The sequence below is a fragment of the Crinia signifera genome, chromosome 9 (genome assembly GCF_055691185.1).
Source record: "Crinia signifera chromosome 9, ASM5569118v1, whole genome shotgun sequence".
Taxonomy (NCBI): Eukaryota; Metazoa; Chordata; class Amphibia; order Anura; family Myobatrachidae; genus Crinia; species Crinia signifera.
In genome coordinates, this window is record NC_139225.1 from 95363799 (window position 1) to 95390287 (window position 26489).

A 26489-nucleotide genomic window follows, 5' to 3' on the forward strand; every position below is an offset into this window, starting at 1 on the left:
CGCGCAAAGTACACAAAGTATATGTGGAGAATTTTTTTTTTTTTGTAAATGAAAACAAATCTCTGATAAAAGGAAATAAATATAGCAGCTAACAACCTTTTTTTCTTCATTTTTTTTTTTACAAGGAATCATAAAAGCAGGAAAAATGGCGATGAAAAAATAAATTATTACATATATAGGATGATCACAAATCTGTACAAGTCTGTAAAAACTCAGATTTTGTATAACAAAACTTTATCAAAATGGGATGCTCAAAAACAAAATATCTGTATACTGCATCTCTTAGAAAAGGCATCCAGGTTTTGCACTCATCAATTGAAACAAAAAGCAATAAAAAAAAAAATAAAATAATTGTAAATAAGTTAATTGGTAGGACTGAGCCTAGTAATAGGACATACATTTCTGGCACGTATAAAATGTATGCACATGATGGAATGGATTGAGCATGATGGCTTTATTTTCTACGTGAATGACACATAAAGAGCAGGACACGTCGAATGCTTGTCAAGCGATCTTTCAGCGATGTCATAGCGAGGAATGGCAGCTGTGCCCTGCTCTCAAGAGGAAGAACGGCTAGAATCCACCAGCACCAGGCAGGACCATTGGGGTTTACCTAGAAGATACAACGGCTGATGAATATTTGCATAATCCTGACTATGCAATGTTAACAATATAATTAGACACACATCAGGTCCAGCAGAGTATTGTAGGAAAAGAAACCTTTCCCCGGCTCAGTAAAATATTGCTATTCTCAGCTCTGAGAGGAAACACAATCTGTGTTTAGCTATAATTGCTGTTTGCTTGTATTCTACAGAAGATTCCCATTTTTCACTGTATATGCGGAGTTAGAGAGGTTCTGCCTGGAGTGGGTAAAGTAAGGTCATCAATATAGACGGGAAAACAAGTGGTCGGTGTAGTAGACTTTATTAATTGTTTTGAACCTCATATAACAGTGGTTCCCAAACTTTTCGAATCATGGCACCCTACAGTATAAGAATGTTTTTCACGGCACCCCTAAGCTAAAACTTGTTACTGAGAATTTCAGAAAAAAAAATATTAAACGAAATAAGTTGTGATTAAATTTTATCCTTAGGTCCAGTTATGTGGTGAGGAACACGATTCACTTCTGTTTACCCACATAATTTATAATTGGAAGCCACAAGCACTGATTTTGCCTATTTCATTGACCATAAATTATTTGAATTGGTTCTGGACCACCAACCTGAGGCACCCCTGCAAGTGCTCCGAGGCACCCCAGGGAGCCTAGGCGCACAGTTTAGGAACCACTGTCCTTTAATATTATTGGTTTATATTTATTTGTACATCATAATTGGGGTGCAGCATTCTAACAACCAAAGCCTGCCTAAAAATATAGAGTATGCCTATATGGCTAAACTGTACAAAATTCAGCTACCTGAGGTCAAGTGTCGGGATCATTTACTACACAGACACAGGACCCCTTACTGCGGTCAGATGGCGGCACACTCTTCTCTATAAAAGGTGGAAATAGACACTAACCCATTAAGTTCCTGGCACTGTGATTGGTGAACATCTAAGGGTTAGCTAGTATACTGCTGCTGGGCTAAATGTGGTAGTAATGTACAACATTATTAATACAATGCAGTTGAATACACATAGAGAATAAGCTTATTATAGCAGTTCACCTGTAAATCAGACTCCTTAGCAGGCATCGGTCCAAAGTGATTCAGAATGCGACCTTTTAATGCTGGTTTCAGAGTGCTAAACCAGGTGTGAGCCTGGTCGTACACAGAATCATGTAACATGAGAAGATCTGCATAACTGTCTCCCTGTACCTGCAAGGCAAGACATGCATGTCATTTCACACGCTGGTCTAACAGACAGGACATTCACATTCAGAAGTTATCCTAATAGTCCGGACATGTCTGCCATTCTGCATACCATCTTACTGGAGCCTAGGGCAGCTATTGCGTCATTTAGTATTTTGTCGGTTACAGAGAGCTCTTTATTCTCATCCAAACAGGTCATCTACGTACATTGTGAAGACATCAATTTCAGCCCAAGTTGAACATGGGAGCCCCTGGGCTAGCAGACCTAAATTGGCTCAGACCACTGTCCACATGGACATCTATTGGGAGTAGTAACCTTTGACAAGCAGAGAGAGCACCTAGCCCAAAGTGTGGCAAGGGAAGCAAGCTCCCGAGGGTATGCATTGTGAACAAGTTAAATGATGTTCTGAAGCAGTTTAGTTATCATAATCCAGGGGTTCCATGTTCCGAACCTGAACTATAAATTTAAATATTCAGTTATGTAAAAAAAAAAAAAAAGCTGTTGTGGGACCTTTACACTAGTTCTGACATGCAAAGATCAACGCACAATAAATTTACAGTTTGCCAAGTGTCATGTGACTACCGTGGCAACCAGTCACATGGTGTCTGATGTAGTTTTCACAGCACAATCCCTTTGCCTTCTGCTGCTATCATGCACATTCAGGGATGGCTCTGACTTATAGATCACTAGTAAGTCCGCTCAAAGCAAATGCTTTGAAAGCTAGTCTGCTACCTTGCGATTGCCTCTGTGTTTGTGCATGTGCGAGAGAGAGAAAGAGATGTACCGTAGTTTCACGCTCTGCCAACAGATGGTAGTGTTTTGGAGACACACAATCAGACACTAGATGATATGACCTTCTCCTTGAGAAACCGCAATGAATTAACTTGGCTGTATTTATTTATACTAACAGAACAGTCCCTGTGAGCGGCGCTGGCATGTTTAGCGGATATTTTGAGGATCTCTCACAGCGACATTGGCACTCAAAGGGTTAAATAAAAAAAAAAAGCGTATGTGAAATTAGCTCTTAATGTATATATTTACCTTTTCATCCTCAATGTATTCAATATCAGCTGTGTTATAGCCATCTCGCTGGCTGTGCTGAATAACTTTAAATCTCCTCTTTCCAATACTGTCTACAACTGAACGACCGTCTGCGAAGAACTCTACATTCCGGATCTCCAACATGCAGCCATAATCTGCAAATCTGCAATGGGGAAAAATAGTCAAGTATAAGTGGCATATTCATTAAAAAGAAGTAAATAGTTTAAAACGTAATAATTGGTCACAAAACTGATTTTTTTTTTACGGGCAACCAATCACAATCTACTTTTTATTTATTTATTTATCTATCTAAAAGATAGTATCTGAAAAGAGAACTCCCATCTTAGTAATTCTCCCCCCCCCCCCAGACTCTTTCTTTTTGTGTGGCACTACAAGTCTCTGCATGGTAGCACCTCTTATTACATGTCCTTAGGGTGTGCAGTCTATGAACAGTATTTGTTTTCAGCATGACATGTTAGATTACTCTATCGCACCCTGCAGTCGCTGATGGAGAGTCCAGTCACCCGTCGCCTCAGCTAGCTACACATCGTTTGGTGTGTAGCCGACTTTAGTCCTCATCTGTAAACCAGGGTCACTGGCCTGATAGCAGCTACATTTAAGTGACGGTTCACAGGGGAAGCTGCGATTACTAACAAAACTAATTTAAATTGTTTTAGCATTCTCCGTCATGCCCATTGCCCTTCACCTTAGATGGGTAATATATAGTTGTTGTTCTAGTGCTGGGTGACCATTCCTTTTTAGTGCTGTTGCACCCAAATGGACTGAGTTTAGCTGCGGAAACTATTGGGTACACCAGGGAAAATGTCTGAAAACTTTTCGCACATTTCTACTATGCAGTAATAATGGGCGTAGTAATAATGGGCGACTGCAGTATTTCTGCCCAGGCAGAGTACCAATCACAGTGCTCCATCATCAAGATTATGATCCACATAAATGTAATACAGAAAATCACTTTACTCACCCTTTCAAAGAGTCTCCGATACACATGCCAAACTGCTTTGTTCCTGTTTCCATGCATCTCCGAATCATCAAGCGATAGCAAGGCTCAAATATGTGCAGTGGGCATGGGACAGTGGGATAGGCCATTGTACACACAAATATGGGGACATTTTTGTTCAAGCTTAAAAGAGAAGAAAAACAGAATAAATTAATATATCTTCAAGACTAGGTGGCTCAACTTTAATATGAAAGTGGCTAGCTCTGCATGGAATAACTGAGCTTGGCCTTATTGCGGTATTTAACACAAAGTACCTTATTCTGGTCCACACGCAATGATGTGAATTTCACAGCGTTGCGTGTGGACCAAACGCCGCCGCTCCCCACCACGATCCCCCGCATAATCATCCATTCGCAGCCGGGGAGAAGTCATTCGATGTTCGGCAACCATCAAATGATTTCTCCATCGCTCTTAGATCAGACACCTCTATCCATTGATGTCAGCTGCCCACCCCCCGCACCAGCATCACCGGGTGATTACCATGGGAACGCCCATTAAACGCTGGCCATTCCCATGGGCTATGCCCCCGCTGTCTCCCCACGCCTCCACTGCTAGGTGCGAGCGGTTAGGTGAACATGTAGATCATACACCTGCGCAGGTATATGTAATCAATATCTCTGAAATCTATTATCATGTAGTGTTCAATTGGTTACTAATTACTAGTTACTAATACCATTCAGTGAGCTGGGGGAAACAATGTCTTTTTTCACTTACTCAGTATTAACCCCTCCATGCACCTCATTGGTATTACTGAACTAATTGAGCATCTACCACTATCCATATGTATGTAGTTCGCCATGCCCGCTCACACCGTGTGTCTACACAAGTGCAGAAATGTGCAAATGCTAAACATTGGAGCGCGCGGGGGACCGAAGTAATCAGAATAACCCCCAATATGCGAAAAGGCTAGGCAACAGTGGGTAAATCCTGGCAAATGAGTCTATAGAGATGAGGGGCGAGATGTACTATGTCTTGAAAAGCAATAAAGTGGAGAATGATAAACTACCAGCCAATCAATGTCTAACTGACACAATACAGACTGGGTTTGAAAAATGACAGTTAGGGACTGATTGGTTGGTTCTTTATCACTCTCCATTTTATCCCTTTTCAAAGCTTGAGTACATTTGGCTCGCACTCTCTTATTACATGTAAGGGGGCTGGTACGTATGGCTGGCTGTAGCCATATAGGTCTATGTTTGTGCATGTAACTTACTTAGAGAGTTCTGCTTGCTCCTCTTCATAGATTATTCTCCTTTCTTTAAGCTCCTCTGGGAAGAAGATGGATGTCAGCTCCTCCATCAGCTCTGTTTTACAAAAGTTCCTCATGGCCAGATACTGAAAGCACACAAACAAAAATCTTACGATAAATGGGCTGTAGACACTTTAGCTGGAAGAGTAGAAATATTTAAAATATTAATATAACACTCAATGTGCATCCTTGTGTTGATGTTTGGCTGGGTACACAGTGATGTTCGGCTGGGTTCACATTGTCTAATGCAGGCATGTCCAATCTGCGGCCCTCCAGCTATTGTGAAACTACAAGTCCCATCATGCCTTGCCACAGTTTTGCTATTAGGGAATGCTAAAACTATGACAAGGCTTGCTGGGATGTGTAGTTTCACAACAAGGGGAGGGCCACAGGTTGGACATGCCTGGTCTAATGTATACCCTGCTTCACTAAATAACTGCAGCAGAAAAGAGACATACCATGCTTGACAAAGGTAACCTGTGTCTCCTTCCCTGTAATTTCCAGCTAAAATGTTATAGACCATTATATAGATTAGCTGTAGGTATGCGCTGCCCTGTGACATGAAACTTTAACAAGCACTCAGCAGCCTTGCACACTGCCTACAGTTTGATAATGACTCCGTTATCATGAGTGTGGGGAGCACCCTACTTTCAGTAGAAGGACCATTACTAATGACTATGGGCATCATTCAGACCCGATCGCTTGGCTCTGAAAACTCGCAGCCCAGCAATCGGGTCTGAATCAGGCCCTATGCTTGTGGCCAGAAGATAGCTTCATGCAGGCTTGTTAAATAGTGAATTAAGAAGAAAGTATACATATAACTGCTGTGCTGCTGCTCTAATAACCTGCACGTATCGGATATGCTTTCTCATGCAGTTACTGCATTATCTGCAATGTGTAGTGACATCACAACTAGAGGTAACCATGGTGCAGTGTCTATAATACAGTATCTTCTGAGGGAATAGTACACAGTAGCATGAGAACCGCTATAGAATTCCAATACTAACCCACCTCACACAGGTCTTCTTTGCATAATGGACACTTGGGGTTGTGGTCCAGACATCGTTCCAGACACTTCAGGCAATACATGTGTCCACAGGGAGTGGTGACTGGTTCATAGAGTAACCTGAGCACAAGAAGAGTAAATAACAATATCTTACAACAAGAAATGTACTTAGTAGATCCTCTCTGACCCTGCAGAAGGGTTATCCCTGTCTGAATTGTAATCCTATACATATTGGACATTGTAAATGAATGTTTGGTGTGTCAATAATACCTATTCCATCCAGGTTATCTACTCTCTCTTTTATATAATATACAATAGCAATTTGGGGTATAAATACATGGGTACCAATCACTACATTGGCACACAGACCACCAGTTACAATTATACCTAAAATCTCTTCTGAATGTTAATGTATTGCCTGTACTGTAGAACTGGGTTAATTCCAGCTGGAAAATGAGTTATTGGGTTAATCTAGAGACTACATGAGTATATAACCCGTCTTCTGTCAGACTCATAGTTCATCCATTAAATACACCCTTGGTTTTTACAACTAGAACTATTGTACAGAGGTGTAAGGTCATATGAAAGCCTACAGGTCTATCACTTTCATTTCCCATGTTTCACTAGAACGCTCATTCATGGCTTAAATCCCTTTTAAGAGTGATGGGCATGGGACAATTTGATTTGTGAGTGAATCTTTTACTATACATTCCTGGAAATGTGGATTTTATTTAAAAACAAGAAACAGAAATCCTGTCAGCTCTGAGCTGCTGCAAACTCCAGGCACTTTTGTTGAGTGAAAAAAAAACCTTGTGCCCCCTGGGCTTTAGCAATGGCCTTATATTTCATTCAATAACCCTGCTGTGCAAAAAAAATATGTTGTTTCTGCAGTACTCTGTTAGGTATCAGCACTAGGTATTCCCCATTGTTATCCTGGAATATTCTATATAGGCTGGGTAACCCAACATACCTAAGCAGCTCCCCATTCCACACCCAATCCCCCACACCTTGACCTCTTATTCCAGGCTTCAGGGAAGCACAGTCTACAAATGTTTTACAGATATGTACAGTATGTACATATAAATACATTTATGTCATTGCGGATGTATAGTCGGATAAGAGGCTAATATATGTGCGGGTCTCAGCAGAAGAAAGCAGTAGCTAACATGATGCATTGTCTTTCCCATTTATAGCTTTATAACATCAGTTGTATGGTTCTGGGTATATAAACACCCACTGACTCCCAATATTGGTCTTTTGGCTAATAAATTTATAGCAGTATTCAACCTCATCAGTAATATTATTATTATTAAATGTTTTAGCGTTTTGTAGTTGATACATTGTTCTATACATGTGTACCTTCAATATGACATACCGCAGAGATGTGTAATGCCCATTATGTTATGAATGAAGGAATTAATACCTCATACACAGAGAACAGTCCAGGTCAGATGGGTCCACGTATGTGGACACTTTGCAGGTATCCTCAGCTGCGGATGTATCTGTTACAATAAAAAAAAAAAAAAAGATGGAATTTGAAATATTCTCCTTTGCTAGTATGGCGTACTATTCTCATATGCAAAGTGTATATGAATTCTCCCACTGAGCTTATCTCTGCATCACAAAAACCATAAAGACAGCATTTGTGCTGGGACAGTTCTACATGTGTGTACTCCCCGGCTGCTGGGTCCTCACCTCTCTTCAGGATTTTGCTTCTTAACTCGCTTGTTTCATCTGAGCACAACATTCTCTTCAGCATATTGCACTTCCGAGGGATATTCAATGATACTTCAGGGGCCTCTTTATTTTCCACGTCATCTTTACTATCTGGAGCTTGTGATAATTTCCATAAAGTGCTGCATCTTGTGAGGTCATTTTGCGTAGGAAGTTTTTGGTTTTTTTTATATTCCACATTAACCTGGCAGATAAACAGGAAATATTAGTTTATTATCTTTGAACGTTAATTGTTATTATAGTTATTTCTGCGGAAACTCTACTTGACATTCCTTTATGGCTTCCTGTTGTGACTCTTGTTTACTTCCTGCCCTTCTTACAATCATTCACTGCAGCCAATCATGTTTACCGTAATCATCCTCCTTCCTTTCTGCCACTGTTCCTTATTACCAGTACTACTGGCAACACTATTAGAAATTCCACCAAATAATCAATATTTAGCTTACCCTGCAGAACCGCTGTGCGTTACTGCTGGGGTTGGAGTTGCTTACTGAGTTCGTCAGACATCCCTTTACCCTGGAGAGATGTGGCATCATTTTCAGAATATCTGGGAAGTCTCCCTGATTGTGTCCCGGATGTAGCAGGTCAAGCAACAACTGTAGGTACAATAAAAGAAAATCAGTGCTTCAGTATAATAGGGCAGAGCTGTTCCAGTTTTTAATAGGCAGCAGATACCTCCGTAATACAAAATACATACCCAGGGTTAAGAATTCTACCCTGCTAAGCAATTATATGTTTTTTTTCTTAAGGATAGACCAGGTGCAATGAATAGGCCTTACTTGTATTAAATGCTAATTACTATTTTTGACAGATATCGCCCAAGTGAAGTGGGACGCTATACAGAACAGCATATGAATGTCTCACAGACAATAATATACTGCCCTCTGCTGCACCGAACACTTCAACTTCTTCCAGACTCATGGCTACGTGAGGGTTTAGAAACAGCAATTGCATTAACTGGAAGAGTAGTGTGCAGTCACCGTAATGCCAAAGTATTATGTATATAGGAAACCAATACTTTGAAATGGCCTTATGGCTTGCACCTTCATTAACATAAAGGGGGTGATTCAGGTTGGTTTACAAAGCACATTTGGTTTACAAATGGTGAAACCATGTGCACTGCAGGTGGGGCTGATGTGTGTGTACTTCCAACTGATATCTATATTGCAGTGTAAACATAAAGCTGCCAGTATTTACTATGCACAGAAACAAAATAACACCCAAATGTAACTCTCTGCACTTTACATATGCCACACCTGGTGCCCATGGTTTTGTTCAAACCAAGTGGGTTAATCTAGTTTACTCAGTCCTCTGCGCGTTTACACGGGGGACTAATGTTTTTGTAATGAGTATGCGCATTTCTGTGCATGTGCATAGGCTGGTTGCGAGCGGGTACGGTGAACTGCTAGTTCGCTATCCCATTCCCATCCACCAGTGCGGGGGGTGGGAGCAGTGTCATAGGGGATGCGCTCATGGGAACATCCAGCATTTCATGGGTGTTCCCATGAAAACACTGGCTGTTCCCATGGAATTTAGGCAGTTATGCAGCTGCTGGGGACAGGTGGCTGACATCACCGCATGTCAGCTGTCCGCCCGGTTCCCGTACAGGGAATACGCAAGGATAAGGCACCTGAGTGTCTTCATTTTGCATGTACGGTACAAATGATTCGATGGTCGGCAATCATTAAATGATTTGGTCTCTGCATCCAAGGCTGCGAATGGATGATTATGCTGGGCTGTACGAGAGGCGTTAACACCACACGCAGCGCTACGAAATTCATAGTGCTGCATGTGAACTAGAATAACCTCCTAGATGTGCTTTGCAAACCAACCTGAATCACCCCCATAGTTCTGTTCTCCGTGACATGGTGCTACATTTGTGAATCTGCTGAATGGATAGTTATTATTGTAGACTATAAAGCATGGGTCTTCAAACTGCGGCCCTCCAGATGTTGTGAAACTACAAATCCCAGCATGCCTTGCCACAGTTTTGCTATAAGGGAGTGTTAAAACTGGCAAGGCATGCTGGGATTTGTAGTTTCACAACATCTGGAGGGCCACAGTTTGAAGACCCTGGCTATAAAACATGGTTGCATCAGACACAGACTACATCACAATTGCTCACGTTACCTTCTGTGCTTCTGATTTTGCAGTCTTATTGTCTGAGTCAAGTACAAGACAGAAAATAAATTCTTTTAAAGCTTCTTCAGTTCTTCCCACTTTTGCCAATGCTTGCGCCTTCCTCAGATGCCCCTACAAAAAAATAAAGTGCCACATTGAAACACTATGATCTGCCAAATAAATGCCCATTTCTACTTTCCAGTTCTGTTATACCCCTTTTAGACCAAAACGCCGGGTCGCACCCGGCTTTTTGGACCCTGGTTGAAGCCGGGTGCGACCCGGCGTTTAGGGGCATTTACACCGGACGGGCTTAAACGCCCGCACCCCCCTCCCCGGCGCTTGAAGATGACAGCGCGATGTCATCTTAAAGCGCCGATCGACGCCGCCGTACCCGGAACGCTGCTGGGGGCAGCCCAGCACTAAGGTAAGCTGCTAGGCTGCCCCCAGTCCCCGCGCGCACCCCCCCGCCATTGGACAGGAGGTGAATGGATGCCGCACACAGGCATCCGTTCACCTCCCTCCCCCCGCCGCCGCTGCTGTCTGCAGAGTATAGCAGACAGCAGCGCCGGCTGTCAGTGTCAGACTGACAATCCGTCCAACCTGCGGACGCTGCGGTCCACAGGTTGGACGTTCCCCATTCATGTAAATAGGAGCCGGGTCATCCGACCCGGCGTTCCCATTTACACCGCCCTCTACCCAGGTCCTAGCCGTGTTCTACCCAGGTCAGGACCTGGGTAGAAGTCCCGTGTAAAGGGACACGGCGTTAGGGATTTACACCGCCGAAGATCCGGGTCTGACCCGCCGCTGACCCGGATTTTTCGGCGGTGTAAAAGGGGTATTAGACTCTCCCAAACGTCTGAAAACCATGCCAATTCTACAATATATTATTATATTACACAATATTAAAAATTCTCACTTTTAACCAATATGGCTGTAGCTTGCAAGCATTGTCCGCATCCTCTAGTGCCAATTCATAAGACTTTAGGCTGAGGTGAATCATAGATCGGTTGCTATACAGTACATGGTCCAGTGACACTGAAATATAAACAAGATACAAATTAAGACATGTTAAAGAAAGTGTACATGAATATAAGGGGCAGATGTACTAAGCTTTGGAGAGAGATTAAGTGGAGAGAGATAATCTACCAACCAATCAGCTCCTAACTGCCATGTTGCAGGATATGTTTGAAAAATGACAGGAGCTGATTGGTTGGTCATTTATATTTCTCTCCACTTTCTCAATTTCATTTGCCAGGGTCACTGTAAATGATGTATAGCCTGAAGTAACTTTCTATCTACATAAAGTGTAACCAGTCAATTTGAAAGCTGAATGAACATTCCTGACAGTGGAACATATCACCTTACATGGAAATAGTGACATCACATGAGAGACAGTGCTATCATTCTCAAAGCGAATTGATACATTGCATTCTCTGTGTGTACGATGGAAAAAGCAGATCAGAATACACCATTCTTATGCTTGCACAAACAAAATTATTTCTTTGAATGCATTAAAACCATTAACAGATGTAAAATTGTTCATTTATTATTAGATTTATCCTCAATATCTAAACCACTATCAGAAATGACAGCTAGAAAATTGGATCGTAGCCCCGATGGTCCGTCTACGCATTTCTGCGCAAGAGCAAACCCCGGCACTGAACGGCTTTGGCGAGTTACACATTCGCTGGGCCATTTGTTGCGGTAGGGAGGGCTGCAAACGGAGCTGGACCATGTGAACCCCAGCGTTTTATGGGCATCCTCATGGGAACACCAGCAGCTGGCGTCACAGGACATCAGCGCCCACCCCCTTTTCGGCAGACACCGATGGAAATAAAAAGTAATTTCAGGCTGACTTTTATTTCCGAAGAGGAGAGATATCATTCGATGGTCACCGACCATCGAATGATTTTTCTCCCCTTTGGCCACATTTCAGGGGATGTATTCGCGTGCATTCTTTTGCATGCTATCGAGGGGATTCAGCAGCAGGTGACGTTCGGCCAGACGATGTTTCAGGGCAACCTCTGCTTAGCGATCCTTGGTCAATTTGGCCCTCAGCCTTATTCCGGCCTGAGCCAGTGCCCTGATCTGTCGATCTGTCTAATCACCTGACTCCTACAAGATATTGGTGCTACCCACAGACTATTAAATTAGAATATAAATACATTTATGTCAATATCTGCCTTTATCATCAGAAGCAGAATTTCACTAGAAATGCTGTATATTTGTCATGTAAACAAGCCAACTTTACCATGTGTTTTGGATAGGACTGGTTAAAATATACTTCATCTGGTATTTGGTAGCTCAACAACTACAATACACAACAATTGTAGCATTAGAGTTTGTTTGAAAGAGCTGTGCCAGTGCCAGATCTCTGTATACTGCAAAACAATCCACTGTACCCTGCATGGCTTACTGACTTGGAGACTGGCGAGGGGCGTTACAGTAGTTACCTGACAGTTTAAACCTCTCAGATGTCCACTTATGTAAGCTTGTTTACTCGCCTATGGCTCCTCTGATTACATTCCCACAACATCGCCGCAGGACAAAAACTGTTGAATTAATGTCAGGTATTTTACTGAACATACTTAAGATGCTTTTACCATGTTTTAAGATAGGAAGGGCGCAGTTTATATATTTCCATGGGCCACTTCCAGTCTATCCCGTTCCATTTGGATCTCCCCCACCGATGGCAAAAATATTCTGCATCGGTCTTAAACCATCAATGATTTTGAATCATGGATGGTCGATGGCCATCCCTACTAGCAGTAACATATCTAACATCAACCTACCAGTATGTTCATGGACTGTAGGGTAAAATCCAGGCTGATATGCAGAGATTGGGCCTAATTCAGCATGGGTTACTAATTAGAGAAAACACAGTGGACTTCGAGCAGAAAGCCACTGCCAGACAGCAAGAAAAAAAAGGTACGTGTGTAGTTTCACGGCGGCAGTTATGCAGTTAGCGTAGCATCCCTGTCAGAATCAGCGTAGTGTTCCCGCAGCCAGCGTAGGCAGCATAGTCAGCGTCCCTGTCAGAATCAGCGTAGTGTTCCCGCCTGTTCGCGGCCAGCCGGAGCTTATGTAGTTAGCGTAGTCAGTCAGCGCTTATTACATTGTGTGGGACCATTGACCATATTAACCTGCCTGACATGTGTGAATGTGTTCCTGAAACACCCTCACTATCAACATCGGCGTGGAGTTGATTTTATAGTGTGGCAAGCGCAGCAGAATACACATCAACTAATCTGCATGTGCTCGCCACGCTTCGGGCTCGGTGGCTCGCTGCACTCGCCACACTTCAACTCTACGCCGACGTGGATAGTGGGGGTATGAAAAGGTCGGGAGGACGAGTACCACATCCGCTTGCCACGCTAAGGGCTGGTGTGGATAGTGGGGGTTTGAAATGGAGGCATTTGCCAGTTGGTAACATGGCCTACTGTCAAATGCGTCCTTTATTGTGCATGAGACGCACTTGCACACCGCCCCCCCCCCCCCCTTTTGTGCAGGAGACGCACATGCTACCGAACCCCTAACCCTGTCGGTCTCCCTGAAGCAGACACAGGCAGGATTGCTGTACCCTGCCACAATTATTACTGAGATGCTGCGTCTCAGACAGATGGAGCACTTCTTCACCGGTGCCCACATGATCCCCTCCCTGCCGGCGTCCGCCAGCAAAGGGGATCTGGCTATTACCAGCGCTGTATGAGAGGCGCTCACTAGGCTTACCAGGGATGCCGGGGACAGAGTTGCAGCTTCCGGGGACAGTACGGTGACTAGCTGCCTGGCGGGGACACTACGCTGACTACGCATGGCTGCCGCGGAGTCACTACGCTGGCTACGTTGGGCTACGCTGACAACGTAGCTTAGCCTACGCTGAAAATGTTGCGTATCCTGCCGCTGTGAAACTACACAAGTACAAAAAAAAGCCCCTTCCAAAATTGCAAATACATCGCAAATAGCGATGTATATGCAAAAAAGTGTTTCCTCCTTCTGCTCCAGTCAAGGACTTCCACTAATCTGCTCTAGAATCAACTGGAAGTGGTCATCGCTGATGTCAGAGACCATCCCCTTATGCGGGTTATTTGGCTAGATTACCAAACTGACCTGCATGTTCAGTAGATATCACTCATCATTAACGACGCTCAAAAGCACTCATTGTTAACTATATTGAGTGTCCACACTAGACAATATTACAAACAATATCGTATAGAACCCCCCTCAGAAGCATGTATGGGGCTTTACTCAGGTGTGCTGGCGATGTGGATCTGGAGCCAAATCTTCAGGAGATCACAGAAGACAGTGGGCATATTTTTACAGCTTTTGTATATTTCACACATCCCCAGTATACAAAGAAGCTGCAGCGGTACCATTAGTGTCATGTTTGAATCAGCCCCTGTATACTGACCCTAGAAAAAGTAAACCTATGGCGCCAAAGCAATGGGGCCAACAATACCAGCCATTCTACATATATCTGAAACTCTTTTAGTAGGAACACTATGAGGCTTACTGACAGAACAAGACATAAATGAAAGGGCATTATGTGTTTACCGCTGAGAATCCACTGGACCATTTACATAAAATGTTAACCAGAAAAGTGCTCTCATGTGGTCTGTATAGTTTATATTTAATACTTGTACACGTTAATGAGGTTATGCTTGTAATGGTATTAATAAGAGAGATGCTCATTAAATTCTAATGTTCCCATTACTGTATGTATTTCAGCTGAATAGTCACCTGTGCAGTGAATATCCATTTATATAATTAAGTAGCTTAGTTCCAGCGAGCAATGTAACAGAGAGGTAGCCCAGTGTTCTAAGTACCATTCTAGAAAATGGGAAATCAGGACTTTTCGATGCTCATTCTAAGTTACCCGAACAGCAATACTTGGGCTGTTTCTGCACAGCTTAAGCAATCTATTAGCAAAATAGTTAGTCATGGTCAGGGCCGCCGAGACGTATGCCGGGCCCCGGCAAAATGGGGGGGGGGCCTAATCTAATCGCGGGAGGCGTGGCTGCGAGTGTAGGCAGCCTAGCCAACATGTCTGAATTAGACCAAAGCTGAACAAAGCTGAGGTTATTTTTAAAACGTGTTGCACGAGTATCATACAACCTAATTACTATGCCATTAATTGCACTACGAGCTTATACAATCTCTATAGTAACATGTGTAATTTGAAAGGAACATTAACATGAACTGTGAAGAATTCTGTTGGCAGTGTAATTTCACACACAACCGCGCACGTTACCATGGTATCCAGAGCTCCATTGATAGAACAAAACAGCGCAGCATTTAATAGTAACGTGTTGGTAAGGGTGTCCTTCACTTTACCTCAACATCATTTTCCTTGATAGTAAAAGAATGAAATGCGTGGTAAACAAAACCATTGATGCAAATAAATCAGTACTCAAGGATATACTACTTGAAGAACTGGTGTAAAGGAAAAGGTTGCTGTATTGATGTTGCCTATAACGAGGAATCAGATTGAACTTTGGTTTTGACATTGAAGTTTAGAAGATTGGACAGTATTAAGGCACAAGTGCGATTTTGGCGCGCTTTCACCTGATTCCGACAGATCAGGCCGAGAAATCTGTTGAAAATCGAGCCAAATCGCATGTGTTTGACATCCATTCCGACCCAATGTACCATATATATATATCGTGGGTTTTTGAACCGGCACTCAATTTAATGAGCAAATGCCCCGGGTGCCTGCAGTGGGATGCAGATATTTGGGAAGTATCTGAGTCACTCCAGGGGTCTTGGTATAAAGGATAACTGTTTTAATTCAGTCTGATAGGCATATGCAAACAGGTCGACGTTTCAATTCACAAAGGAATTTTTTTCAAGACAGCATATGCACGCGTGAACTGACCCGCACGGCGGCGGGGATACATATGTACACATGTATCCCCGCCGCCGTGCGGGTCAGTTCACGCGTGCATATGCTGTCTTGAAAAAAATTCCTTTGTGAATTGAAACGTCGACCTGTTTGCATATGCCTATCAGACTGAATTAAAACAGTTATCCTTTATACCAAGACCCCTGGAGTGACTCAGATACTTCCCAAATATATATATATAGCCTATTTTAGCTCGCGCACCCCATTCCGACTGAGCTCCTCACTGCAGTCTGCCGCCTCCCGGTCGCTGTTCGCCGGTCCCTACCGCCTCCCCCCCCTAACCCTACCTGTCTACCTGAAGCTGAGACGGGCAGGGTTCGCGTCCCCAGCCGCACAAAAACTGGGACGTGTGTGCGTGTGAGACACTCGCGCGTCCCAGTCAGATGGAGCGTCACTCCATCTGTATGTGGGTGGGTGCATGTATATACACATACATACTGTATGCAATTACACACATAATGTTCCTTATCCATGAACTATAATAGATTTAAAATGTTTTTAGGTACTTGTGTATTTTGGCGGCGCCCATCACATCGTATACCATTACGCATGCGATGGTATGCGATGCGACGCGATTTCGTTGGTTAGTGTACGATGGCATACAATTTTCAAATTGTATGCCATTGTACATGGCATACAATGCCATACGATGCGATGCGATTAAACATTGTATAAGCACCCTAATGGGTGCTTATACAAAGTTAAGCACCCTAATGGGTGCTTACAATGTTAAATGCACCCCCACGCCACCCCCCACTATAAACGTGAACCCGAAGCGTGGTGAGCACAGCGAGCCCGCGAGGGGCGGCGGTACGCATCCTACGACCTTTTCATACCCCCACTATCCACGTTGGCGTGGAGTTGAGAATAGATTAGTGTGGCGAGCGCAGCGAGCCACCGAGCCCGAAGCGTGGCGAGCGGACGCGGATACCTGTGAAGCCTGCGAAGGGAAGCGTTTACCTGTGAAGGTATCCGCGTCCCCTCGCCACGCTTCAGGCTCGGTGGCTCGCTGCGCTCGCCACACTAATCTATTCTCAACTCCACGCCGACGTGAATAGTGGGGGTATGAAAAGGTCGTAGGACGCGTACCGCCGCCCCTCGCCGGCTCGCTGCGCTCGCCACGCTTCGGGTTCACGTTTATAGTGGGGGGGTGGCGTGGGGGTGCATTTAACATTGTAAGCACCCATTAGGGTGCTCAAAAGCACCCTTTAGGGTGCTTATACGATTTTTCATCGTATAGGGGGTCAAAATCGCGTCGCATCGCATGCCATCGGGTACATGGCATGCGATGTGATGCGATACATTCATCGAACGATGCTGAAATCGGGCGCCGCCAAAATACACAAGTACCTGTTTTTATTAAAGAAGTTGGGTCGGGCTAATGGTGGACTACAGTGGTCGGGAAGTGTGAGCCCGCTAGTTTGTAATTAACATGGTAGTCACTTCTTACAGCATATTTGGCTGCCTGCACAAGCAATGGTGGAATTCCTGCATGCCCCCTGTCTACAGAAGCTGGTTTTACATGTACATCTTAGGAGAACTGTGACAGCAAGGGCCAAAAAATGCTTTTGGTACATATGACCAGCCTCTAATTCAGCGCAGATGGGGCTTTAGCCAAGCACAATGGAATATGCTGCCCTATATAAGGAACTGTTAATAATAATACACCCCAACCACGATCAACACTGTCCGGGGCCCCCTCTCCTGATGTTAATATGCAGCCTCACTGTCAGTTATACTATACATATTTATATAACACTATATCTAATCTACTCAATTAACAGCACATAGCAGCTAGCCAGTGGCTCTCCACCTATTGTAGAACTACAAATCCCAGCATACCAGCTATGCTGAGGCCAGTAGTCAGTTTGCCTAAGCCTTCTCGCTAAGGGGCCCATTAATTATGGATCACATGTACATTGTAATATGCAATCCTATCACAGTGATGTATCATGGGTCCGTCCCTGTGATGCGCTCAGCCGGGTGCTTGGGGGTCTGCACATGCACAGTTAGCGCTGACCCCCCACTGACAGTATGTGGTCTGTAGCCCATAGGCTACAATGGACTACCGCCATCCCAGGTAGCCCCAGGACTCAATGCGATGCTGCCCAATGTTGATAAGTTGGGTAGCATTGCATCCCCATGGGGGTGCAGCCGGCGGCAGTGCAGTAGGGATTGCAGTAGCAGGGATGAGAGATTCCTGCTGCGGTACCTCCTGATACATTGAAGCGATACTTAATATTTGCAGCTTACCCCTGAAAGGTGTTTTCGGGGATTTAGCCGCAAGTATTAAATGATTAAAGGACCCACAGGAAAGTGCAGCCAGAGCTGACATACAGAAAGCTCCAAACTTCCTTAGCAGAAGATAAGAGTAATACTGTGTTTTATAATATACAGTGAAAGCTACCAAACTTAGTTTTCCAATGTCTGAGTACAAGTTATAATGACACTCTGTCCATACTGTACAATATAATGCAATTATCTTTTTAAAAATGAAGCTATTGTTGGAAAAGGCTCCAAATATTTGACCCAGTTCTGTGTTACCTCAGTGGTTATACAAGCGTAGAAGGGAGAGGAGGGGGCAGTGAGGACTGGCAGACAGTTTATTCTTTATGGTTATGCAACTCTGCTCTCCTGACCTACTTTATCAACATAGCTACACTTACAAGGAACAAACGGTAAAGGGCAAGTTGTGCAGTACAGTATTATAGTATTATGTAGTACAATAGATAGGCAAAGTGTCTTTGTGCACAACAATAAAATAATAATCTGATATTAACGGATCTCCAGATACAGAATAATCTAGAATGGGAAATCTAACCCATTATGGAACTGTATAGACTTACTGGTTACACAACAATTACAATATCTATTAGACCTTCTGTTTAACTAGGGTATCTCTACCATTCTACTGTGCCTGGGGGGGAAATGGCCAATACCCCTTTCCCACACAAATCCCATGTCATAGACATTTGCATCTATTCATACCCCTTTCACACTGAGGCAAGGACCCAAGAAAACCCAAGGCGTGTGTCGGTGTGATGGTTCATCCTGAGTCCATGGCCTTGGTCATGAACTGGGTCACTGACCCAGGTCACATAATCTGGGATGAACCCTTCACACACGATCTGGGTTATTCCCAGGTGCTTGCCTCAGGGCGAAAGTTGTATTTCACTGGAGCATATTTAGCAAAATGATGGAACCGCTTCAATAATTTGCTCAGAAACACAATGGTACAGTACTGACGTGTACCGTTATTTGGCTAAAAAAGGAGACTTTATCAAAGTTCTTAGAAAGAGAAAATTGTGAAAGATAAAGTACCAGCCAATTAGCTTCTTCCTTACATTTTACCGACTGTGCCGAACGCTGGGAACACACTGGGCAATATGTACTTAACGATATGGACAATATCAATATCATTAACAATATTGGGCCAGATGTATCAAGCTTCAAAAAGTGATAAAGTGGAGAGTGACAAACAATCAGCACCAACCTGTCATTTTTCAAACCCAGCTTGTAACATAACAGTTGGAAGCTGATTGGCCGGTTATTTTATCACTCTCAATTTTATCACTTTTTGAAGCTTGATACTGTACATCTGGCCCATTGTGTGCACATCATCGAGTGTGTATGGTCAATTTAGTTGAATAAGCAATGATATTGGCTGAACTCCTGGGCAAATGCTATAGTGCATACACACCGAAAAATATTGTTCAGTGATGTTACCTGGCCCCTATTTGAACATGCAGTTGTTGCAGATGTAGACAACACTGACCTGCATGAACAGATGACAGTAGGTATCGTTAAGACACGCGGGAGGGTATATCATTAATGATATTTAGTGTACATACTAGACTATATAAATGATATATCATTACTATAAATATCGTTCATATCATTAACAATATATCGTCTATTGTGTATAGGGGCTTAACTGTGTATATTCACCCCGTGCGTGCCCTGGTTTTATCCCACATTCCAAAAATAGACTGGTAGGTTAAAAGGCTTTGTTCAAAATAAACCCTAGCATGAACGTGTGTGTAACAATTAACTTGTGATAATATATTACCCATAACCATGTCGTTGCCTATTCATATATATATATATATATATATATATATATATATATATATATATATATATATATATATATATATATATACATACATATATAAATATACATATAACAGAGGTAAAGCGGATGAGCTGTGCTTATTGTGCCGAATACAAATTGCACATACATCATGAACCATGTTCAAGTGAGAATGACTCCTACAATTATTTGTGTCCTGCAATCACATCAGCACAATTATTACGGTTTACAGATATTTATCTATGACATGTAATACTCTGTACCAGAATGCCATAGCAAGCTTAGCTGGTAAAGCCCTTTTGTGCCCAGTCTTCTGCACTCTGTGGGTACTGTGTACAGGTGCACCAAGTAAGGATCACACTGTCCTCACACATTACAATACCATACAAAGGGACAGGGCATGGAGAGTCCTCACCACCTATGCCCCATGGTGCCCAGTATCAGGCAGGCACAGTGACATACCATCAGTACCAGCACGGTGAGGGGTGGGGAATGGCATAGCAGCGCAGTGTCACTGCTGCTACATGTGTGTTACCTAATGTGATGGCTTCATTGTATTTGTCCAGCGCTTCTTCCCACTTGTTGTCCTTGAAGAGGGCATTGCCTTCGTGCCTCAGTCGCAGAGCTTGCGCCTCGCACGGGAACCACTTGCTGATGATGTTGCTCAGGACCACGTTGACCCTGCAGTGATGCCCGGTGCCCCCCTCCTGGGCCAGGCTACACACCTTGCAGCGGCTGCTTCTCTCCACGCACCGCTTGCAGAACGTGTGGCCGCACAGCAGGGTGACAGGCTCGCACAACCAGCCCTGGCACTCCTGACAGCTGAGGATCCCCGGCGTGGCTGCTGCATCCTGTGCCGGCGGCAGCGCCTCCCTGCTCCGCAGCTGCTGTGCCAGGCAGGAGAGCACGGTGCCCAGCTGCTCCGCGCACAGCTTCTCCTGGGCAGCGGCTGTCCGGTACACATCTAGGGCGTCCTGTAGCCGGCCAGAGCATGCCAGGCAGTCTGCCCTCCGGAGCAGCAGCGCCCAGTCCACCACCCCCGCCTCTTGCGCCTGCCGCTCATAGATCTCACACGCCAGCTGGAAGTTCCTGGCTTGGAAGGCTTCTGCTGCAAACTCAAGCATCAGGTTGCTGTCCGACCCTTGGGGCTCCATGTTACCTCAGTATGACCGTGAATAAGCGGAGGGACTGGGCTCACTTCACCCCCGGGTGGCTGCTATACTCCATCATTCTGGTAGTACGAGACTAATAACAGCCCCCGTGCCAACCCGTGTTATATAAAGCGGCGTCACCTGACCGCCAGCGCCGTCTCTCATTGGTCGCACGCCTTGTCACTGTTATACAACCTCGCTGGGTTCCACAGGCTGCTGCTGCTGCTGCTCTGTATATGTGTCACTGTGATGTGGGAATGTCAGGCAGTGGGTGAAAACCCATCATCATCATCATCACTATGAGTAACATGGCCTTACCCAACAGGTGTCATATGTAACGTGCACTGACACACTGTATACTACTCACTACACTCTCTCTCTCTCTCTCTCTCTCTCTCTCTCTCTCTCTCTCTCTCTCTCTCTCTCTCTCACCTTTAGGTGGATGGTGTAGCCAGGGTGCCTTTCTCCAAATTCAGATAGGCGACACTCCACAGACTTTAAATGTGCAAAAACATTTTTTTACTGTGCCATATCAATGTTTCATAGCTACAATAGAGCTTTTTCATCAGGATAGTTATCTGTTCAATCTCTCAGGGGGTGGATGGACTTTTACAACCCGGGATCTACTTTTTGTACACTTACTTAGCGGGGATCTACTGGCATCTCCCCCTATGTAAAATATACCCCTATGAATGCAATACATCACTTACACAGGGATGCAGTTAAAATCCCGGCGGTCGGGATCCCGGCGTTCAGAATCCCGACGCCGGAATCCCGACCGCCGAAATCCCGACACTTTCTCCCTCCGTGGGTGTCCACGACACCCCTGGAGGGAGAATAAATTAGCGTGCCGAGCGTATCGAGGCACCGGGTCCGCTGCATGGTGAGTGCAGCGAGCCCGCAAGGGGGGGGGCGATCCACGTTGGGATTTCGGCGGTCGGGATTCCGGCGTCGGGATTTTGAATGCCGGGATCCCGACCGCCGGGATTTAATACTGAATCCCTTACACATTATGCCACACAAACTGAGACAAACTTCACATTACACCAGTGGTTCCCAAACTTTTTTGAATCACGGCACCCCAGAGTATCTTTTTTTTTTTTCACGGCACCCCTAGGATAAAAAAGTTTTGTATTGATAAATTTAGAAAACAATATTAAATTATATAAATTGTATTTATATGTCATCCTTAGGTTGACTTATGTGGTGAGGGACAGGATTCACTTATGTTTGTTCACATAGTTTATGATTTACAGCCGCGAGCACTGGTTTTGTCTATTTCAATAACTATAAATAATTAGCATTGCTCCTGAACCACTAACTCGAGGAACCCCTGTAAGGGTCCCGAGGCACACAGTTTGGGAACCACTGCATTACACTATTACAGTATGCCACACATGATGAGCTAAAATTCACATTCTGACACAGGGAATGAGCCGAAATTCACATTTTGACACAGGGAATGTGCCCGAAATTCAAATTCTGACACAGAAAATGAGCTCGAAATTCACATTCTGACACAGGGAATGAGCCAAAATTTATATTCTGGCACAGGGAATGAGCCGAAATTCACATCCTGACACACCTAATGTGCCGAAATTCACATTCTGACACAGGGAATGAGCTAAAATTCACATTCTGACACAGGGAATGTGCCCGAAATTCAAATTCTGACACAGGGAATGTGCCCTAAATTCACATTCTGACACACGGAATATGCCAGAAATTCACATTTTGACAATGAGAATGGGCCCGACATTCACATCTTGACACGGAATGAGCCCGACATTCACATCCTGACACAGGGAATGTGCCCGAAATTCAAATTCTGACACTGGGAATGTGCCCGAAAATCACATTCTGACACAGGGAATGAGCTCGGAATTCACATTCTGATGCGGAATGAGCCGAAATTCACATTCTGATACAGGAAATGAGCCCGAAATTCACATTCTGACACGGAATGAGCCCGAAATTCACATTCTGACACAGGGAATGAGACGAAATTCCCATTCTGACACAGGGAATGAGCTCGAAATTCACATTCTGACACAGGGAATGAGCTCGAAATTCACATTCTGACACAGGGAATGAGTCCGAAATTCACATTCTGACACAGGGAATGAGCCTAAATTCACATTCGAAAGACACACACATAGTTATACATACACACACTGCTGACAAAATGGGCGAAAAAAATCTCATGTAGCGAAAGCACATGCATAAAACACAGTATAAAGTGGCGGATGCAAAAGGGAATGACTGGGGGTAATTACCAGATGGTAATGAACTGTTGGCAAACACAGTTCAAACACAGCCTGCAAGATAACAGGTAATGTTCCAGGTAACACACGAGTATCAGCTCTGCTGCGGTACACTCTGGAACAGGTTCCCGTTGCTCCACCTCCACCGACACGTTTCAAACCCGGTCTGGGTTCTTTTTCAAGGTGTGTCCATAGTGCATGGCTCAATCCTATTTGTGTGCTACATAATCCATTCAAAAAACAAATTACTTTACTCCAGTCCCGGCGGCATGACGTGGCAGACAGACCCAGATCGGGTTTGAAACGCGTCGGTATTTCAACCAACAAGGGACTGGGATACCCTTAAGGGACAAGCAGCACCTGTGACTAGTCTAGTATGACATACAAGCTGAGCGCAGTTGTGTAAATTTTCTCCATAGGAAGAACCTTCAACCTCAGAAAATGAGGAAACCTGTGCACAAAAGAATGTCAATCGAGGATACAGGATTAATTATACTCCCAGGAAATCTCACCCCAAAAATAGATATCGATCACAAAAACCCCAATACCAACAAAGAGTACACTTTAAACAAAATTGGAGAGATAGGAAGGAGGCAAATAATTACGAATAAAAATTTAAATCCCAAAAATTTGAACAAAATAAGGGAGCCGTGAGATATAATAATTATGAACATTTTAAAAGGATGGATCATTTTAGAAGTGAAACAACAGAAGGATATAAAAATAGGAGGAGCTCCCACTCAGATAGAGAACAGGAAATAATTCCTTCAGATGAAGTCCATAAAAATAACAGATATCTCCCATTATTGAGAGATACACATACCCCACATTTTTCAGAGAGACGACGGGGGTATTATCTCAAATAGAAAAGAGATCCCACAGAGGAACCAGAGGAGGAATAAAAATACATTAAAAAAGAAAAAGGAACCACAAAAAGAAAATGCATAATACAGACAGATGAGGATACAAACCTGGAATCCCTTGGAATCAGGGAATTAGAAAATATAAGTTACTATGGCCCTTATTCTGATCGGTGCGTACTTTCCCGAATTCTTACGTAGCGGGCCGCACGCCCCACTGTGCGGACATCGTCCGTAGAAACGCCCACCGGTCCTCCGCATTCGGACGGACTCACTCTTTAAGAAGAGGGCGTGTTTACGGAGGACATCCAAACCATGCGTGTGCGGTGGACACATACAGATTCTGCACGGTCTTACAGCGTATGCACGGTCTTACCGCGTCAGAACGGATGGGAACCTGCCCGTACGCACCAATGCGGTGTATTTACGCACAAATCACCACCACTCTTATCTGAATCCCCAAATCGATCACATGACACACTTAGGCAATTAGCCAACCTCATTGAAAAGGGATTGTTTATCCTGGTCATCTATTATTTATCTAATTGATAATTAAACACTTAAAACCACTTTACATTAACCCTAACATTACCTTTAAATCACTGCTATGCAATAAAAACATCTATGTACTGTATATACCTTTTGCACCTAACATAACTAAACATCAATATTTTTACTTATTTCCGTATATTTATACTTAAACTGTAAAATAATAAAATAACACACAGACCACTTCGTACTTTAACTGAAAAATATATTTACATAAAAAAATAACAAAAAAATTAAATTACTCCAGCAGGAGGTCGCACAGGTCCTGTACGTGGGCCGCCATTCGCATGAGGTCCTGCCGCAGCCTCATGAGGGCCCCTCTTACACCCTGGCCTTCTTCCGGGTCATCTGTGGGCATGTGAAAGGGGGTTCAACATTAATTATGCTACTCAGGTACACCTTGTACAGTCAATCCTAAGTACCTACAGCATGAGAAATCATACATACAAACAATTACATAGCCAATACTGTATCTAAAGGCAGAAAATATATGATGCTGCCACACACACACACACACACACACACACACACACACACACACACACACACACACACACACACACACACACACACACACACACACACACACACACACACACACACACACACACACTGGCTTACACAACAGAATATGTGACTCATAAACTTCACAATGAATCTATCAAAATCACAACAACACTTGAGCCTCACTCACACTTCTCCTGCCAAAACACTCACCAATCTACTAGAAAGCTACACCCACTACAACATGCCACATTTAGCCATACATATATACCTGCATGTCACTGCTTAATAGCTAAACTGCATGATAGATAGATACATGGATAGATAGATCGATAGAGAGAGAGATAGAGAGAGAGATAGATAGATAGAGAGAGAGATAGATAGAGAGAGATAGAGAGAGAGATAGAGAGAGAATAGATATCACATTAAAAGGCTAGGCTAGTCCCTCTACCCATTACTTCATGATTCCTTGTCACATTGCCAGATAGGTGAAAGTGCAGCACTAATCCGCTTCCATACACCAAACAATTTCTAAGGGCAATCCATCCTACATAATACCTTTCAAAAATACATGGCAACAACACGGGCCCACTGGCTAGAGGGGGGCCCAGGGGAACTGGACACTTGGGACTCCATTATAAATCAGGGCTGCCCATATTCCATTGATGTTTTATTGTTGCTTCTATACAAAGACCCTCCAGAAATAAACACTCATCACCTACATGAGCCTCCACATTGCACGTTTGCAGCATGGCCCTATAAGGCCAAAGTGTGTCTGTTGTTTTCCATTTGTTTGGACTACTCTTTACTATATTCTAGCAAAATGTCATCAGCTGTGCGACATAACAAACTGTACCTAAGTCAGTAATGAGGCATTACGTCTACTTACCCCTGCCAGGCAGCTCCACCAGCTATTCTTCCTCCAGATTTGGAGGTGGTGGGAAATCCGGGAGGGGTAGGCCGAGCTCCTCCTCTTGGTACACGGGGGGGGGGGGGGGGGAGGTAGACAGTGGAGGTTGGTGAGTGGCTAGGGGGAGGGGTGTGTGTAGGGGTGGTGGAGGTGAGGTATTCCACCTCATGGCGGCCCTCAACCTCCTCCATCTCCACCTGTCCCGCATCCTCCACCTCCACCTGGCCCTCCACATCTATCTCCTGGGCCTCCTCTGTGGCCTCCTCCTGGGCCTCCTCTGT

At 44.1% G+C, this 26489-nt stretch overlaps 1 protein-coding gene across 1 annotated transcript; it reads right to left on the minus strand.

The window, feature by feature from the left end:
- Positions 1 to 434: 434 nt before the first annotated feature.
- On the minus strand, positions 435 to 21256 carry LONRF3 (LON peptidase N-terminal domain and ring finger 3). The gene is made up of 12 exons (XM_083159420.1): positions 20506 to 21256; positions 10895 to 11013; positions 9988 to 10110; positions 8304 to 8453; positions 7819 to 8041; positions 7547 to 7625; positions 6129 to 6243; positions 5082 to 5203; positions 3833 to 3991; positions 2851 to 3013; positions 1665 to 1814; positions 435 to 613 (listed from the first exon to the last, which is right to left on the minus strand). Exons 1-12 carry the CDS (start codon positions 21122 to 21124, stop codon positions 455 to 457), a joined length of 2181 nt encoding a protein of 726 aa, XP_083015546.1. The 5' UTR covers positions 21125 to 21256; the 3' UTR covers positions 435 to 454.
- Positions 21257 to 26489: the final 5233 nt, after the last annotated feature.

What these genes read in the sequence shown, in the direction of transcription:
- LONRF3 (XM_083159420.1), bottom strand. Translation starts at nt 21,124, where the DNA reads ATGGAGCCCCAAGGGTCGGACAGCAACCTGATGCTTGAGTTTGCAGCA. An exon ending in CAATGAAGCCATCACATTAG is followed by an intron (nt 11,014 to 20,505) that starts GTAACACACATG and finishes TTTATATTTCAG; the next exon opens with TGTCACTGGACCATGTACTG. An exon ending in ATCGGAGACTCTTTGAAAGG is followed by an intron (nt 3,014 to 3,832) that starts GTGAGTAAAGTG and finishes TCCCCATTGCAG; the next exon opens with ATTTGCAGATTATGGCTGCA.